Genomic DNA, 17,839 nt, shown 5'->3' on the forward strand with positions numbered 1-17,839 from the left:
TGCGGTCATCAAGTGTATGGTAATGCTTTTTATTTGACGTGATTTGGCTGGATATTAAATTTTGGCTGTTCAGTTCGATTAAACTGAGAGATCTTTAATTTAAATATGTAGAAGTGTGTAAATGTGTAGTGTAGTAGGCTATGACTACCAAACAGTGGTTTTACCTCTGCAGAATTTCGCTTCCTCCATAGTAGCCTATGCCTTCTTTTGTAATAAATTGGTTCATAGTCAACCACCAAACGAGCAAGTTTACTTTAATTTGCTCTTCGTTTGAACTGTAACATGTAGAAGTTGTCAAATGTTTGCTGTTGGTTTCCCCACAGTTGACCATGGTTATGACCATGTTGGGCTCTCGGAATGTAGGAACATGCTGACCCCAATGGTTCGCTAGTAACAGACTTACATGTAGATTACTCAGGCGCTGTGCGATGTCGTTCAGCATCGTTGATAGTACAGATTTGTTGGAAAACTGTAGTAGCCAGCAATTAAATACTCCAGAATGTTGGTCTGAAGATTGTGGGTGATATTGGTTACATAATCTAAAACTTGCTCTTGTCGATCGGCCTGTGAGCGAATACTGAATAACGCGAGGATCGCAAAGGATATTACAACTGTTTTACGGGACATGATGTCCAAATGCTGCTTTAAAGAACACTAAACTAAGGATACTAGGTTACTAAAACTTTATTAAGCGTACCCTTTCTCAGGTATGATTGTTTCACTGATCATCAGCTTATTATTCTTAATGAAGCAAAATACAGTAGAGGGACATTGATAAAGTGCGATATTAAATATAAGCTAATGAAAGATAAGGATAGTGCCATGGGAACCCCCACTTAGCGTGACATTTGGCAGCGGTAGAATGAAAAATCGATCGGTGGTGTGACGGTCGAATTAATTACACCTTATGGCTTTGAGCGATTTTTATACAATACCTCTTTACTTAACCGTGTGGGATTGGTGATAATTCATTACAAGTGTGATAAGTGCTTTTTTTAACATTCTCAAATAGTTTGTTGAGCCATTAGCTGGAAAAAAGACATTTTAGCTTTGGATTGCAAGATAAATTTGACACTTACGGTTCTGTATTGTTTTTTTTTTGTTAGCGATTGACCTCACATATCAACACAAGCGATCGGAATGTGCTCGTATCGGCTCTTTCCTGGCCCATCTGCAGGAAAAGTGCTGCAAAATGCGTGCGAATAAAGTGCGTTATTTTTACGATTAGGGCCTCAAACTCAATGCAGCTATCTCAAACTGAAAGCTGTAGCAAACTGTAGTAAAGCCATACAATACAAAAGCGGGCAATGGTAGGTCTTTTATGTGGCAGTAGGACACGAGAATTTACTACGCGGCTGCTAAATCTAAACCACCACGAGGAAATTGCATGTTTTATATACTTTACGGCACTCCATTCCTTTTCATAATTCCACAGACGATGTCATAGAATAAAGCGGTGAAAGAGCAATGAGTGATTAACATCAGAAAGCTTAGAAGTAACAATATATTTGAGAATCAAGTGAAACGAGTAAGCGATATTGATTTGGACTATATGTTCGTAGATTGATTTGGCCTTAAGCACAGCACAATTAGGTTCTAGATAATTTCAATACATTTTCATCCCTGCGTACTTAATCCACAGTCTGTAAAAAAAAACCGTTGCCTCGAGGCATCTCGATTACTTGTGATAACATCGCTTACAATCACATGGTTTCTAGTCTTAGCCAAAATGGACCCAAAAATGTACATTTACAAGGCTTACGATCATGGCATGATGACGATCGGGGAATAACACACCAAAAAGCATGTCTGCCTGTTCACGAGATTTAATTTATAACATTTAAAACAAAATTGCAGTAACGATTGAAGAATTTTATCGACACACGTTATATGACATCAATGTATTGCGATCGTTTAAATATTCCCACCAATATTTGATCCCAAAAACCATTACCTCCAAGGTCCATTGAACGAAGAAAAACAGCAACAGTGGCTTGAGATGGTTGTAGCTAATGATAATAGATGATCCATCGTATGTACGTTCGGAATGATGTGTGTACTTAAGTCGATCTCGAATGATGTACCATAGAAAGCAATTATAATATTCCGACGCCAGCGCTGCTGCATACCGGCTTCGAAGACGCGCTGTTGAAAGTTATGAAAGCGCCTTACCAGCAGGGACTTGGCGCCAAATACATAAAACGGAATAGCCTCGTACACATTTTCGCTCAGTAGTGTGTATTGCGTTCCGTAGCCGTCCATGTTATCGGCAAACAGTTTTTTCGTAATCAGAGCAGCACGATTTTCCACAATCGTTATTCCATCGAATTCGAATTGATCTTTGCCGTAGAACTTGACCATACCGTGTAGTTTATGCACTAACGTAATATTGAAACTTCTATAATGTACAGTGATGTTGCGTTCGCGCAAGTCTTCAACTGACTTAGCGTCTGGGACACGTGGCGCTTCGGTGATGTACGATACAAGCTTTGCCTCGTACGCACACTTGAGTTGGAAAAATAGCACGATCAATGCACAAGCGGTTATTTTCTCGATGCTTTTGGAAAGGACTAGCTGTCGCTTATCAAACCCAAAGAGTGCCAAAGCTAGCAGATTGTTGGAGAAAAGTGTCGGCTTCAGCTGATGGATTATCTGGTAGGTTACAAGGATGCCCAGTATCATGCCCCAGGCAGACTGCTGGAATGGTTTGAGCATAATTTCCCACACAGTAAGCAAGCGTCCCTTCGGTGTGGCAATAGCGAACTGTTCCATGGCTACCCCACTTACAATAATTTTTGTATTGCGCCATATAAAATCGATTTAGCATCAAATGTATCGGATTATACCGAGATAAACACTGGGCCAGAGATTCATTGCTGTTGCATCGAAGCTGTTGCAAATGAAGTGTAAGTTGTTGCGTTTCAGCAAAGAGAAGAAACAGCATTGTGTCCTCACCGTGCAGCTTTTCACAGTAAATGGATGTGTAGTAATCCTTAACGTATCCGGCCACTAAACTTTTGAACTGCATCGTCTGTAGCCGGTCGAAGAACAGTTGATCGAGCGTGGGGAGGCCGGAGTGACTCGTGATGCGTAACGGTTGATAACGAAAGCAGAACACGGCGTCCTCGTTGATTGCGATCAATATGAAGTAGAACACCAATCTCGTTTGGAAATACTCTCCATTTTCCTTGGCTGATCAGTCCCAGTTTCATCATGTTCAAACAGGACAATGGTAGGACATTCGGGCGGTATGTTCACTATCCACTGGCTGGTGTAGAAGTTGTTAAATGTTTGCTGTTGGTTTCCCCACAGTATTATGACCAAGTTGGGCTCTCGGAATGTAGGAACATGCTGACCCCGATGGTCCGCTTGCAACAGACTGACATCTTGATTATTCAGGCGCTGTGCGATGTCGTTCAGCATCGTTGATAGTACAGATTTGTTGGAAAACTGTAGTAGCCAGCAATTAAACACTCCAGCATGTTGGATCTGAAGATTGTGGGTGATATTGGTTAGATAATCTAAAACTTGCTCTTGTCGATCGGCCTGTGCACGAATACTGAGTAAAGCGTGGATCGCAAAGGATATTCGAACAATCTTGCGGAACATGTTCAACGAAGGCCGCTTTCAAGCACACTAAACTTGAAAACATAATTTGCTTAACGATTTTGTTTCAAATTGTCTAGTAATTATTCCGTTTATAGTTGGGTTTCAGTAGCAATTTAATAATGATTGTCTAATTATTGGTGACCAGAGGTGTTATCACGTGCAATAATTATTCATTAAACTGTTTAAGACATCAAGTAAATGAAATGGAACGAACGAAATAAACTGGAATATGGCGTAGAAGGATTAACTTACGAACAGTACAATACGATGGTTTAACCTTGCCACAAGAATTGTCGTAATGACACCTATATAATGCTGTAAGCTTAATATAGCCGTACTAGACTCAATTACTCTAAGTAATTGGAAGAAAAGGATCGTTCTCACTGATAAGATAAATCGTACGCCACGGCAAATACAAATTCACACCAATACTTACCGTTTTTTATAAGCCCTGATGCTAAATGATTTGGTAAACTAATAAAGTTTAATTTTAAGTTATTTTTACAATTACAGATATGATGCGATTTAATCAATTTTATAAAAAGCCTACTTTGTTCTGATTGAATTCTTTTCATATTTTTTAAACTGCACCTTCAACTGAACATCACCCCACGATGGCTGCGTACGTACGCAGCCAGCTTGATGCTGTGATTTAAACTGACAGCATCGTAAGTTAGAAAAGCTGTTGCGGTCATCAAGTGTATGGTAATGCTTTTTATTTGACGTAATTTGGCTGGATAATAAATTTTTGGCTGTTCAGTTCGATTAAAACTGAGAGATCTTTAATTTAAAATATGTAGAAGTGTGTAAATGTGTAGTGTAGTAGGCTATGACTACCAAACAGTGGTTTTACCTCTGCAGAATTTCGCTTCGCTTCCATAGTAGGCTATGCCTTCTTTTGTAATAAATTGGTTCATAGTCAACCACCAAACGAGCAAGTTGACTTTAATTTGCTCTTCGTTTGAACTGTAACATGTAGAAGTTGTCAAATGTTTGCTGTTGGTTTCCCCACAGTTGACCATGGTTATGACCATGTTGGGCTCTCGGAATGTAGGAACATGCTGACCCCAATGGTTCGCTAGTAACAGACTTACATGTAGATTACTCAGGCGCTATGCGGTGTCGTTCAGCATCGGTGATAGTACAGATTTGTTGGAAAACTGTAGTAGCCAGCAATTAAATACTCCAGAATGTTGGGTCTGAAGATTGTGGGTGATATTGGTTACATAATCTAAAACTAGCTCTTGTCGATCGGCCTGTGAGCGAATACTGAATAACGCGAGGATCGCAAAGGATATTACAACTGTTTTGTGGGACATGATGTCCAAATGCTGCTTTAAAGAACACTAAACTAAGGATACTAGGTTACTAAAACTTTATTAAGCGTACCCTTTCTCAGGTATGATTGTTTCACTGATCATCAGCTTATTATTCTTAATGAAGCAAAATACAGTAGAGGGACATTGATAAAGTGCGATATTGAATATAAGCTAATGAAAGATAAGGATAGTGCCATGGGAACCCCCACTTAGCGTGACATTTGGCAGCGGTAGAATGAAAAATCGATCGGTGGTGTGACGGTCGAATTAATTACACCTTATGGTTTTGAGCGATTTTTATACAATACCTCTTTACTTAACCGTGTGGGATTGGTGATAATTCATTACAAGTGTGATAAGTGCTTTTTTTAACATTCTCAAATAGTTTGTTGAGCCATTAGCTGGAAAAAAGACATTTTAGCTTTGGTGTGCAAGATAAATTTGACACTTACGGTTCTGTATTGTTTTTATTTATTTATTTATTTATTTATTTTTTTTGCGATTGACCTCACATATCAACACAAACGATCGGAATGTGCTCGTATCGGCGCTTTCCTGGCCCATCTGCAGGAAAAGTGCTGCAAAATGCGTGCGAATAAAGTGCGTTATTTTTACGATTAGGGCCTCAAACTCAATGCAGCTATCTCAAACTGAAAGCTGTAGCAAACTGTAGTAAAGCCATACAATACAAAAGAGGGCAATGGTAGGTCTTTTATGTGGCAGTAGGACACGAGAATTTACTACGCGGCTGCTAAATCCTAAACCACAACGAGGAAATTGCATGTTTTATATACTTTACGGCACTCCATTCCTTTTCATAATTCCACAGACGATGTCATAGAATAAAGCGGTGAAAGAGCAATGAGTGATTAACATCAGAAAGCTTAGAAGTAACAATATATTTGAGAATCAAGTGAAACGAGTAAGCGATATTGATTTGGACTATATGTTCGTAGATTGATTTGGCCTTAAGCACAGCACAATTAGGTTCTAGATAATTTCAATACATTTTCATCCCTGCGTACTTAATCCACAGTCTGTAAAAAAAACCGTTGCCTCGAGGCATCTCGATTACTTGTGATAACATCGCTTACAATCACATGGTTTCTAGTCTTAGCCAAAATGGACCCAAAAATGTACATTTACAAGGCTTACGATCATGGCATGATGACGATCGGGGAATAACACACCAAAAAGCATGTCTGTCCTGTTCACGAGATTTAATTTATAACATTTAAAACAAAATTGCAGTAACGATTGAAGAATTTTATCGACACACGTTATATGACATCAATGTATTGCGATCGTTTAAATATTCCCACCAATATTTCGATCCCAAAAACCATTACCTCCAAGGTCCATTGAACGAAGAAAAACAGCAACAGTGGCTTGAGATGGTTGTAGCTAATGATAATAGATGATCCATCGTATGTACGTTCGGAATGATGTGTGTACTTAAGTCGATCTCGAATGATGTACCATAGAAAGCAATTATAATATTCCCGACGCCAGCGCTGCTGCATACCGGCTTCGAAGACGCGCTGTTGAAAGTTATGAAAGCGCCTTACCAGCAGGGACTTGGCGCCAAATACGTAAAACGGAATAGCCTCGTACACATTCTCGCTCAGTAGTGTGTATTGCGTTCCGTAGCCGTCCATGTTATCGGCAAATAGTTTTTCCGTAATCAGAGCAGCACGATTTTCCACAATCGTTATTCCATCGAATTCGAATTGATCTTTGCCGTAGAACTTGACCATACCGTGTAGTTTATGCACTAACGTAATATTGAAACTTCTATAATGTACAGTGATGTTGCGTTCGCGCAAGTCTTCAACTGACTTAGCGTCTGGGACACGTGGCGCTTCGGTGATGTACGATACAAGCTTTGCCTCGTACGCACACTTGAGTTGGAAAAATAGCACGATCAATGCACAAGCGGTTATTTTCTCGATGCTTTTGGAAAGGACTAGCTGTCGCTTATCAAACCCAAGAGTGCCAAAGCTAGCAGATTGTTGGAGAAAAGTGTCGGCTTCAGCTGATGGATTATCTGGTAGGTTACAAGGATGCCCAGTATCATGCCCCAGGCAGACTGCTGGAATGGTTTGAGCATAATTTCCCACACAGTAAGCAAGCGTCCCTTCGGTTGGGCAATAGCGAACTGTTCCATGGCTACCCCACTTACGGCGAATTTTGTACTTGCGCCATAAAAATCGATTTAGCATCAAATGTATCGGATTATACCGCGATAACACTGGGCCAGAGATTCATTGCTGTTGCATCGAAGCTGTTGCAAATGAAGTGTAAGTTGTTGCGTTTCAGCAAAGAGAAGAAACAGCATTGTGTCCTCACCGTGCAGCTTTTCACAGTAAATGGATGTGTAGAATCCTTAACGTATCCGGCCACTAAAAGTTTGAACTGCATCGTCTGTAGCCGGTCGAAGAACAGTTGATCGAGCGTGGGGAGGCCGGAGTGACTCGTGATGCGTAACGGTTGATAACGAAAGCAGAACACGGCGTCCTCGTTGATTGCGATCAATATGAAGTAGAACACCAATCTCGTTTGGAAATACTCTCCAATTTCCTTGGCTGATCAGTCCCAGTTTCATCATGTTCAAACAGGACAATGGTAGGACATTCGGGCGGTATGTTCACTATCCACTGACTGGTGTAGAAGTTGTCAAATGTTTGCTGTTGGTTTCCCACAGTATTATGACCAAGTTGGGCTCTCGGAATGTAGGAACATGCTGACCCCGATGGTCCGCTTGCAACAGACTGATATCTTGATTACTCAGGCGCTGTGCGGTGTCGTTCAGCATCGGTGATAGTACAGATTTGTTGGAAAACTGTAGTAGCCAGCAATTAAACACTCCAGCATGTTGGATCTGAAGATTGTGGGTGATATTGGTTAGATAATCTAAAACTTGCTCTTGTCGATCGGCCTGTGCACGAATACTGAGTAAAGCGTGGATCGCAAAGGATATTCGAACAATCTTGCGGAACATGTTCAACGAAGGCCGCTTTCAAGCACACTAAACTTGAAACATAATTTGCTTAACGATTTTGTTTCAAATTGTCTAGTAATTATTCCGTTTATAGTTGGGTTTCAGTAGCAATTTAATAATGATTGTCTAATTATTGGTGACCAGAGGTTTTATCACGTGCATATTATTCATTAACTGTTTAAGACATCAAAAAATGAAATGGAACGAACGAAATAAACTGGAATATGGCGTAGAAGGATTAACTTACGAACAGTACAATACGATGGTTTAACCTTCCCACAAGAATTCACGTTGTGCTTTGAGCTCCATATAGCCATACTAGACTTTATTGCTTTACATAATTGGATGAAAAAGAATTGGATCACTGCTAAGATGAATTATTCCCGCAATGCTCACCTATCGATTTTTACTGGCCCAGAATCTGTAATTTTATAAAAAGCCTACTTCGTTCGTATTCAATTCTGTTCAAATATTTTTTAAACTGCACCTTCAACTGAACATCACCCCACGATGGCTGCGTACGTACGCAGCCAGCTTGATGCTGTGATTTAAACTGACAGCATCGTAAGTTAGAAAAGCTGTTGCGGTCATCAAGTGTATGGTAATGCTTTTTATTTGACGTGATTTAGCTGGCTATTAAATTGTTGGCTGTTCAGTTCGATTAAATCTGAAAGATCTTTAATTAAAAATATGTAGAAGTGTGTAAATGTGTAGTGTAGTAGGCTATGACTACCAAACAGTGGTTTTACCTCTGCAGAATTTCGCTTCCTAGCCATAGTAGCCTATGCCTTCTTTTGTAATAAATTGGTTCATAGTCAACCACCAAACGAGCAAGTTGACTTTAATTTGCTCTTCGTTTGAACTGTAACATGTAGAAGTTGTCAAATGTTTGCTGTTGGTTTCCCCACAGTTGACCATGGTTATGACCATGTTGGGCTCTCGGAATGTAGGAACATGCTGACCCCAATGGTTCGCTAGTAACAGACTTACATGTAGATTACTCAGGCGCTGTGCGGTGTCGTTCAGCATCGGTGATAGTACAGATTTGTTGGAAAACTGTAGTAGCCAGCAATTAAATACTCCAGAATGTTGGGTCTGAAGATTGTGGGTGATATTGGTTACATAATCTATTACTTGCTCTTGTCGATCGGCCTGTGAGCGAATACTGAATAACGCGAGGATCGCAAAGGATATTACAACTGTTTTACGGGACATGATGTCCAAATGCTGCTTTAAAGAACACTAAACTAAGGATACTAGGTTACTAAAACTTTATTAAGCGTACCCTTTCTCAGGTATGATTGTTTCACTGATCATCAGCTTATTATTCTTAATGAAGCAAAATACAGTAGAGTATTGATAAAGTGCGATATTAAATATAAGCTAATGAAAGATAAGGATAGTGCCATGGGAACCCCCACTTAGCGTGACATTTGGCAGCGGTAGAATGAAAAATCGATCGGTGGTGTGACGGTCGAATTAATTACACCTTATGGTTTTGAGCGATTTTTATACAATACCTCTTTACTTAACCGTGTGGGATTGGTGATAATTCATTACAAGTGTGATAAGTGCTTTTTTTAACATTCTCAAATAGTTTGTTGAGCCATTAGCTGGAAAAAAGACATTTTAGCTTTGGTGTGCAAGATAAATTTGACACTTACGGTTCTGTATTGCTTTTCATTTATTTATTATTTTTTTTATTTATTTATTTATTTTTTTTGCGATTGACCTCACATATCAACACAAGCGATCGGAATGTGCTCGTATCGGCTCTTTCCTGGCCCATCTGCAGGAAAAGTGCTGCAAAATGCGTGCGAATAAAGTGCGTTATTTTTACGATTAGGGCCTCAAACTCAATGCAGCTATCTCAAACTGAAAGCTGTAGCAAACTGTAGTAAAGCCATACAATACAAAAGCGGGCAATGGTAGGTCTTTTATGTGGCAGTAGGACACGAGAATTTACTACGCGGCTGCTAAATCCTAAACCACTACGAGAAATTGCATGTTTATATACTTTACGGCACTCCATTCCTTTTCATAATTCCACAGACGATGTCATAGAATAAAGCGGTGAAAGAGCAATGAGTGATTAACATCAGAAAGCTTAGAAGTAACAATATATTTGAGAATCAAGTGAAACGAGTAAGCGATATTGATTTGGACTATATGTTCGTAGATTGATTTGGCCTTAAGCACAGCACAATTAGGTTCTAGATAATTTCAATACATTTTCATCCCTGCGTACTTAATCCACAGTCTGTAAAAAAAAACCGTTGCCTCGAGGCATCTCGATTACTTGTGATAACATCGCTTACAATCACATGGTTTCTAGTCTTAGCCAAAATGGACCCAAAAATGTACATTTACAAGGCTTACGATCATGGCATGATGACGATCGGGGAATAACACACCAAAAAGCATGTCTGTCCTGTTCACGAGATTTAATTTATAACATTTAAAACAAAATTGCAGTAACGATTGAAGAATTTTATCGACACACGTTATATGACATCAATGTATTGCGATCGTTTAAATATTCCCACCAATATTTCGATCCCAAAAACCATTACCTCCAAGGTCCATTGAACGAAGAAAAACAGCAACAGTGGCTTGAGATGGTTGTAGCTAATGATAATAGATGATCCATCGTATGTACGTTCGGAATGATATGTGTACTTAAGTCGATCTCGAATGATGTACCATAGAAAGCAATTATAATATTCCCGACGCCAGCGCTGCTGCATACCGGCTTCGAAGACGCGCTGTTGAAAGTTATGAAAGCGCCTTACCAGCAGGGACTTGGCGCCAAATACGTAAAACGGAATAGCCTCGTACACATTCTCGCTCAGTAGTGTGTATTGCGTTCCGTAGCCGTCCATGTTATCGGCAAATAGTTTTTCCGTAATCAGAGCAGCACGATTTTCCACAATCGTTATTCCATCGAATTCGAATTGATCTTTGCCGTAGAACTTGACCATACCGTGTAGTTTATGCACTAACGTAATATTGAAACTTCTATAATGTACAGTGATGTTGCGTTCGCGCAAGTCTTCAACTGACTTAGCGTCTGGGACACGTGGCGCTTCGGTGATGTACGATACAAGCTTTGCCTCGTACGCACACTTGAGTTGGAAAAATAGCACGATCAATGCACAAGCGGTTATTTTCTCGATGCTTTTGGAAAGGACTAGCTGTCGCTTATCAAACCCAAAGAGTGCCAAAGCTAGCAGATTGTTGGAGAAAAGTGTCGGCTTCAGTTGATGGATTATCTGATAGGTTACAAGGATGCCCAGTATCATGCCCCAGGCAGACTGCTGGAATGGTTTGAGCATAATTTCCCACACAGTAAGCAAGCGTCCCTTCGGTGTGGCAATAGCGAACTGTTCCATGGCTACACCACTTACGGCGAATTTGTCGTACTGCACCATAAAATATCGATTTAGCATCAAATGTATCGGATTATACCGCGATACACACTGGGCCAGAGATTCATTGCTGTTGCATCGAAGCTGTTGCAAATGAAGTGTTAGTTGTTGCGTTTCAGCAAAGAGAAGAAACAGCATTGTGTCCTCACCGTGCAGCTTTTCACAGTAAATGGATGTGTAGTAATCCTTAACGTATCCGGCCACTAAACTTTTGAACTGCATCGTCTGTAGCCGGTCGAAGAACAGTTGATCGAGCGTGGGGAGGCCGGAGTGACTCGTGATGCGTAACGGTTGATAACGAAAGCAGAACACGGCGTCCTCGTTGATTGCGATCAATATGAAGTAGAACACCAATCTCGTTTGGAAATACTCTCCAATTTTCCTTGGCTGATCAGTCCCAGTTTCATCATGTTCAAACAGGACAATGGTAGGACATTCGGGCGGTATGTTCACTATCCACTGGCTGGTGTAGAAGTTGTTAAATGTTTGCTGTTGGTTTCCCCACAGTATTATGACCAAGTTGGGCTCTCGGAATGTAGGAACATGCTGACCCCGATGGTCCGCTTGCAACAGACTGACATCTTGATTATTCAGGCGCTGTGCGATGTCGTTCAGCATCGTTGATAGTACAGATTTGTTGGAAAACTGTAGTAGCCAGCAATTAAACACTTCAGCATGTTGGATCTGAAGATTGTGGGTGATATTGGTTAGATAATCTAAACTTTGCTCTTGTCGATCGGCCTGTGCACGAATACTGAGTAAAGCGTGGATCGCAAAGGATATTCGAACAATCTTGCGGAACATGTTCAACGAAGGCCGCTTTCAAGCACACTAAACTTGAAACCATAATTTGCTTAACGATTTTGTTTCAAATTGTCTAGTAATTATTCCGTTTATAGTTGGGTTTCAGTAGCAATTTAATAATGATTGTCTAATTATTGGTGACCAGAGGTGTTATCACGTGCAATAATTATTCATTAAACTGTTTAAGACATCAAGTAAATGAAATGGAACGAACGAAATAAACTGGAATATAGCGTAGAAGGATTAACTTACGAACAGTACGATGGTTTAACCTTGCCACAAGAATTGTCGTAATGACACCTATATAATGCTGTAAGCTTAATATAGCCGTACTAGACTCAATTGCTCTACGTAATTGGAAGAAAAGGATCGTTCTCACTGATAAGATAAATCATACGCCACGGCAAAATACAAATTCACACCAATACTTACCGTTTTTTATAAGCCTTGATGCTAAATGATTTGGTAAACTAATAAAGTTTAATTTTAAGCTATTTTTACAATTACAGATATGATGCGATTTAATCAATTTTATAAAAAGCCTACTTTGTTCTGATTGAATTCTTTTCATATTTTTTAAACTGCACCTTCAACTGAACATCACCCCACGATGGCTGCGTACGTACGCAGCCAGCTTGATGCTGTGATTTAAACTGACAGCATCGTAAGTTAGAAAAGCTGTTGCGGTCATCAAGGGTATGGTAATGCTTTTTATTTGACGTGATTTAGCTGGCTATTAAATTGTTGGCTGTTCAGTTCGATTAAATCTGACAGATCTTTAATTTAAAATATGTAGAAGTGTGTAAATGTGTAGTGTAGTAGGCTATGACTACCAAACAGTGGTTTTGCCTCAGCAGAATTTCGCTTCCTAGCCATAGTAGCCAATGCCTTCTTTTGTAATAAATTGGTTCATAGTCAACCACCAAACGAGCAAGTTGACTTTAATTTGCTCTTCGTTTGAACTGTAACATGTAGAAGTTGTCAAATGTTTGCTGTTGGTTTCCCCACAGTTGACCATGGTTATGACCATGTTGGGCTCTCGGAATGTAGGAACATGCTGACCCCAATGGTTCGCTAGTAACAGACTTACATGTAGATTACTCAGGCGTTGTGCGGTGTCGTTCAGCATCGGTGATAGTACAGATTTGTTGGAAAACTGTAGTAGCCAGCAATTAAATACTCCAGAATGTTGGATCTGAAGATTGTGGGTGATATTGGTTACATAATCTATTACTTGCTCTTGTCGATCGGCCTGTGAGCGAATACTGAATAACGCGAGGATCGCAAAGGATATTACAACTGTTTTACGGGACATGATGTCCAAATGCTGCTTTAAAGAACACTAAACTAAGGATACTAGGTTACTAAAACTTTATTAAGCGTACCCTTTCTCAGGTATGATTGTTTCACTGATCATCAGCTTATTATTCTTAATGAAGCAAAATACAGTAGAGGGACATTGATAAAGTGCGATATTGAATATAAGCTAATGAAAGATAAGGATAGTGCCATGGGAACCCCCACTTAGCGTGACATTTGGCAGCGGTAGAATGAAAAATCGATCGGTGGTGTGACGGTCGAATTAATTACACCTTATGGTTTTGAGCGATTTTTATACAATACCTCTTTACTTAACCGTGTGGGATTGGTGATAATTCATTACAAGTGTGATAAGTGCTTTTTTTAACATTCTCAAATAGTTTGTTGAGCCATTAGCTGGAAAAAAGACATTTTAGCTTTGGTGTGCAAGATAAATTTGACACTTACGGTTCTGTATTGCTTTTCATTTATTTATTTATTTATTTATTTATTTATTTATTTTTTTTTGCGATTGACCTCACATATCAACACAAGCGATCGGAATGTGCTCGTATCGGCTCTTTCCTGGCCCATCTGCAGGAAAAGTGCTGCAAAATGCGTGCGAATAAAGTGCGTTATTTTTACGATTAGGGCCTCAAACTCAATGCAGCTATCTCAAACTGAAAGCTGTAGCAAACTGTAGTAAAGCCATACAATACAAAAGCGGGCAATGGTAGGTCTTTTATGTGGCAGTAGGACACGAGAATTTACTACGCGGCTGCTAAATCCTAAACCACTACGAGGAAATTGCATGTTTTATATACTTTACGGCACTCCATTCCTTTTCATAATTCCACAGACGATGTCATAGAATAAAGCGGTGAAAGAGCAATGAGTGATTAACATCAGAAAGCTTAGAAGTAACAATATATTTGAGAATCAAGTGAAACGAGTAAGCGATATTGATTTGGACTATATGTTCGTAGATTGATTTGGCCTTAAGCACAGCACAATTAGGTTCTAGATAATTTCAATACATTTTCATCCCTGCGTACTTAATCCACAGTCTGTAAAAAAAAAACCGTTGCCTCGAGGCATCTCGATTACTTGTGATAACATCGCTTACAATCACATGGTTTCTAGTCTTAGCCAAAATGGACCCAAAAATGTACATTTACAAGGCTTACGATCATGGCATGATGACGATCGGGGAATAACACACCAAAAAGCATGTCTGTCCTGTTCACGAGATTTAATTTATAACATTTAAAACAAAATTGCAGTAACGATTGAAGAATTTTATCGACACACGTTATATGACATCAATGTATTGCGATCGTTTAAATATTCCCACCAATATTTCGATCCCAAAAACCATTACCTCCAAGGTCCATTGAACGAAGAAAAACAGCAACAGTGGCTTGAGATGGTTGTAGCTAATGATAATAGATGATCCATCGTATGTACGTTCGGAATGATATGTGTACTTAAGTCGATCTCGAATGATGTACCATAGAAAGCAATTATAATATTCCCGACGCCAGCGCTGCTGCATACCGGCTTCGAAGACGCGCTGTTGAAAGTTATGAAAGCGCCTTACCAGCAGGGACTTGGCGCCAAATACGTAAAACGGAATAGCCTCGTACACATTCTCGCTCAGTAGTGTGTATTGCGTTCCGTAGCCGTCCATGTTATCGGCAAATAGTTTTTTCCGTAATCAGAGCAGCACGATTTTCCACAATCGTTATTCCATCGAATTCGAATTGATCTTTGCCGTAGAACTTGACCATACCGTGTAGTTTATGCACTAACGTAATATTGAAACTTCTATAATGTACAGTGATGTTGCGTTCGCGCAAGTCTTCAACTGACTTAGCGTCTGGGACACGTGGCGCTTCGGTGATGTACGATACAAGCTTTGCCTCGTACGCACACTTGAGTTGGAAAAATAGCACGATCAATGCACAAGCGGTTATTTTCTCGATGCTTTTGGAAAGGACTAGCTGTCGCTTATCAAACCCAAAGAGTGCCAAAGCTAGCAGATTGTTGGAGAAAAGTGTCGGCTTCAGTTGATGGATTATCTGATAGGTTACAAGGATGCCCAGTATCATGCCCCAGGCAGACTGCTGGAATGGTTTGAGCATAATTTCCCACACAGTAAGCAAGCGTCCCTTCGGTGTGGCAATAGCGAACTGTTCCATGGCTACACCACTTACGGCGAATTTGTCGTACTGCACCATAAAATATCGATTTAGCATCAAATGTATCGGATTATACCGCGATACACACTGGGCCAGAGATTCATTGCTGTTGCATCGAAGCTGTTGCAAATGAAGTGTTAGTTGTTGCGTTTCAGCAAAGAGAAGAAACAGCATTGTGTCCTCACCGTGCAGCTTTTCACAGTAAATGGATGTGTAGTAATCCTTAACGTATCCGGCCACTAAACTTTTGAACTGCATCGTCTGTAGCCGGTCGAAGAACAGTTGATCGAGCGTGGGGAGGCCGGAGTGACTCGTGATGCGTAACGGTTGATAACGAAAGCAGAACACGGCGTCCTCGTTGATTGCGATCAATATGAAGTAGAACACCAATCTCGTTTGGAAATACTCTCCAATTTTCCTTGGCTGATCAGTCCCAGTTTCATCATGTTCAAACAGGACAATGGTAGGACATTCGGGCGGTATGTTCACTATCCACTGGCTGGTGTAGAAGTTGTTAAATGTTTGCTGTTGGTTTCCCCACAGTATTATGACCAAGTTGGGCTCTCGGAATGTAGGAACATGCTGACCCCGATGGTCCGCTTGCAACAGACTGACATCTTGATTATTCAGGCGCTGTGCGATGTCGTTCAGCATCGTTGATAGTACAGATTTGTTGGAAAACTGTAGTAGCCAGCAATTAAACACTTCAGCATGTTGGATCTGAAGATTGTGGGTGATATTGGTTAGATAATCTAAAATTTGCTCTTGTCGATCGGCCTGTGCACGAATACTGAGTAAAGCGTGGATCGCAAAGGATATTCGAACAATCTTGCGGAACATGTTCAACGAAGGCCGCTTTCAAGCACACTAAACTTGAAACCATAATTTGCTTAACGATTTTGTTTCAAATTGTCTAGTAATTATTCCGTTTATAGTTGGGTTTCAGTAGCAATTTAATAATGATTGTCTAATTATTGGTGACCAGAGGTGTTATCACGTGCAATAATTATTCATTAAACTGTTTAAGACATCAAGTAAATGAAATGGAACGAACGAAATAAACTGGAATATAGCGTAGAAGGATTAACTTACGAACAGTACGATGGTTTAACCTTGCCACAAGAATTGTCGTAATGACACCTATATAATGCTGTAAGCTTAATATAGCCGTACTAGACTCAATTGCTCTACGTAATTGGAAGAAAAGGATCGTTCTCACTGATAAGATAAATCATACGCCACGGCAAAATACAAATTCACACCAATACTTACCGTTTTTTATAAGCCTTGATGCTAAATGATTTGGTAAACTAATAAAGTTTAATTTTAAGCTATTTTTACAATTACAGATATGATGCGATTTAATCAATTTTATAAAAAGCCTACTTTGTTCTGATTGAATTCTTTTCATATTTTTTAAACTGCACCTTCAACTGAACATCACCCCACGATGGCTGCGTACGTACGCAGCCAGCTTGATGCTGTGATTTAAACTGACAGCATCGTAAGTTAGAAAAGCTGTTGCGGTCATCAAGGGTATGGTAATGCTTTTATTTGACGTGATTTAGCTGGCTATTAAATTGTTGGCTGTTCAGTTCGATTAAATCTGACAGATCTTTAATTTAAAATATGTAGAAGTGTGTAAATGTGTAGTGTAGTAGGCTATGACTACCAAACAGTGGTTTTGCCTCAGCAGAATTTCGCTTCCTAGCCATAGTAGCCTATGCCTTCTTTTGTAATAAATTGGTTCATAGTCAACCACCAAACGAGCAAGTTGACTTTAATTTGCTCTTCGTTTGAACTGTAACATGTAGAAGTTGTCAAATGTTTGCTGTTGGTTTCCCCACAGTTGACCATGGTTATGACCATGTTGGGCTCTCGGAATGTAGGAACATGCTGACCCCAATGGTTCGCTAGTAACAGACTTACATGTAGATTACTCAGGCGTTGTGCGGTGTCGTTCAGCATCGGTGATAGTACAGATTTGTTGGAAAACTGTAGTAGCCAGCAATTAAACACTCCAGAATGTTGGGTCTGAAGATTGTGGGTGATATTGGTTACATAATCTATTACTTGCTCTTGTCGATCGGCCTGTGAGCGAATACTGAATAACGCGAGGATCGCAAAGGATATTACAACTGTTTTACGGGACATGATGTCCAAATGCTGCTTTAAAGA

The 17,839-nt window shown here is 40.0% G+C and overlaps 2 protein-coding genes across 5 annotated transcripts; both read right to left on the bottom strand.

The window, feature by feature from the left end:
* Window positions 1-435: 435 nt before the first annotated feature.
* LOC121602628 lies at window positions 436-17,181 on the bottom strand. The gene is made up of 4 exons (XM_041931385.1): window positions 16,934-17,181; window positions 15,668-16,848; window positions 2,173-2,778; window positions 436-507 (listed from the first exon to the last, which is right to left on the bottom strand). Exons 2-4 carry the CDS (start codon window positions 16,499-16,501, stop codon window positions 436-438), a joined length of 1,512 nt encoding a protein of 503 aa, XP_041787319.1. The 5' UTR covers window positions 16,502-16,848; window positions 16,934-17,181.
* Window positions 10,085-13,476, bottom strand: LOC121602626. 4 transcript variants are annotated; one of them, XM_041931383.1, is made up of 3 exons: window positions 12,594-13,476; window positions 11,507-12,508; window positions 10,085-11,441 (listed from the first exon to the last, which is right to left on the bottom strand). In XM_041931383.1, the coding sequence occupies exons 2-3, from the start codon at window positions 12,159-12,161 to the stop codon at window positions 11,422-11,424; spliced, it is 675 nt and encodes a 224-aa protein (XP_041787317.1). In that variant the 5' UTR covers window positions 12,162-12,508; window positions 12,594-13,476; the 3' UTR covers window positions 10,085-11,421. The 4 variants fall into 4 exon arrangements, with proteins under 4 accessions (XP_041787317.1, XP_041787316.1, XP_041787314.1 ...); XM_041931382.1 differs by having other exon boundaries at window positions 10,085-12,041; XM_041931380.1 differs by having other exon boundaries at window positions 10,085-12,339.
* Window positions 17,182-17,839: the final 658 nt, after the last annotated feature.

The sequence above is a fragment of the Anopheles merus genome, unplaced genomic scaffold, assembly GCF_017562075.2.
Source record: "Anopheles merus strain MAF unplaced genomic scaffold, AmerM5.1 LNR4000542, whole genome shotgun sequence".
Taxonomy (NCBI): domain Eukaryota; kingdom Metazoa; phylum Arthropoda; class Insecta; order Diptera; family Culicidae; genus Anopheles; species Anopheles merus.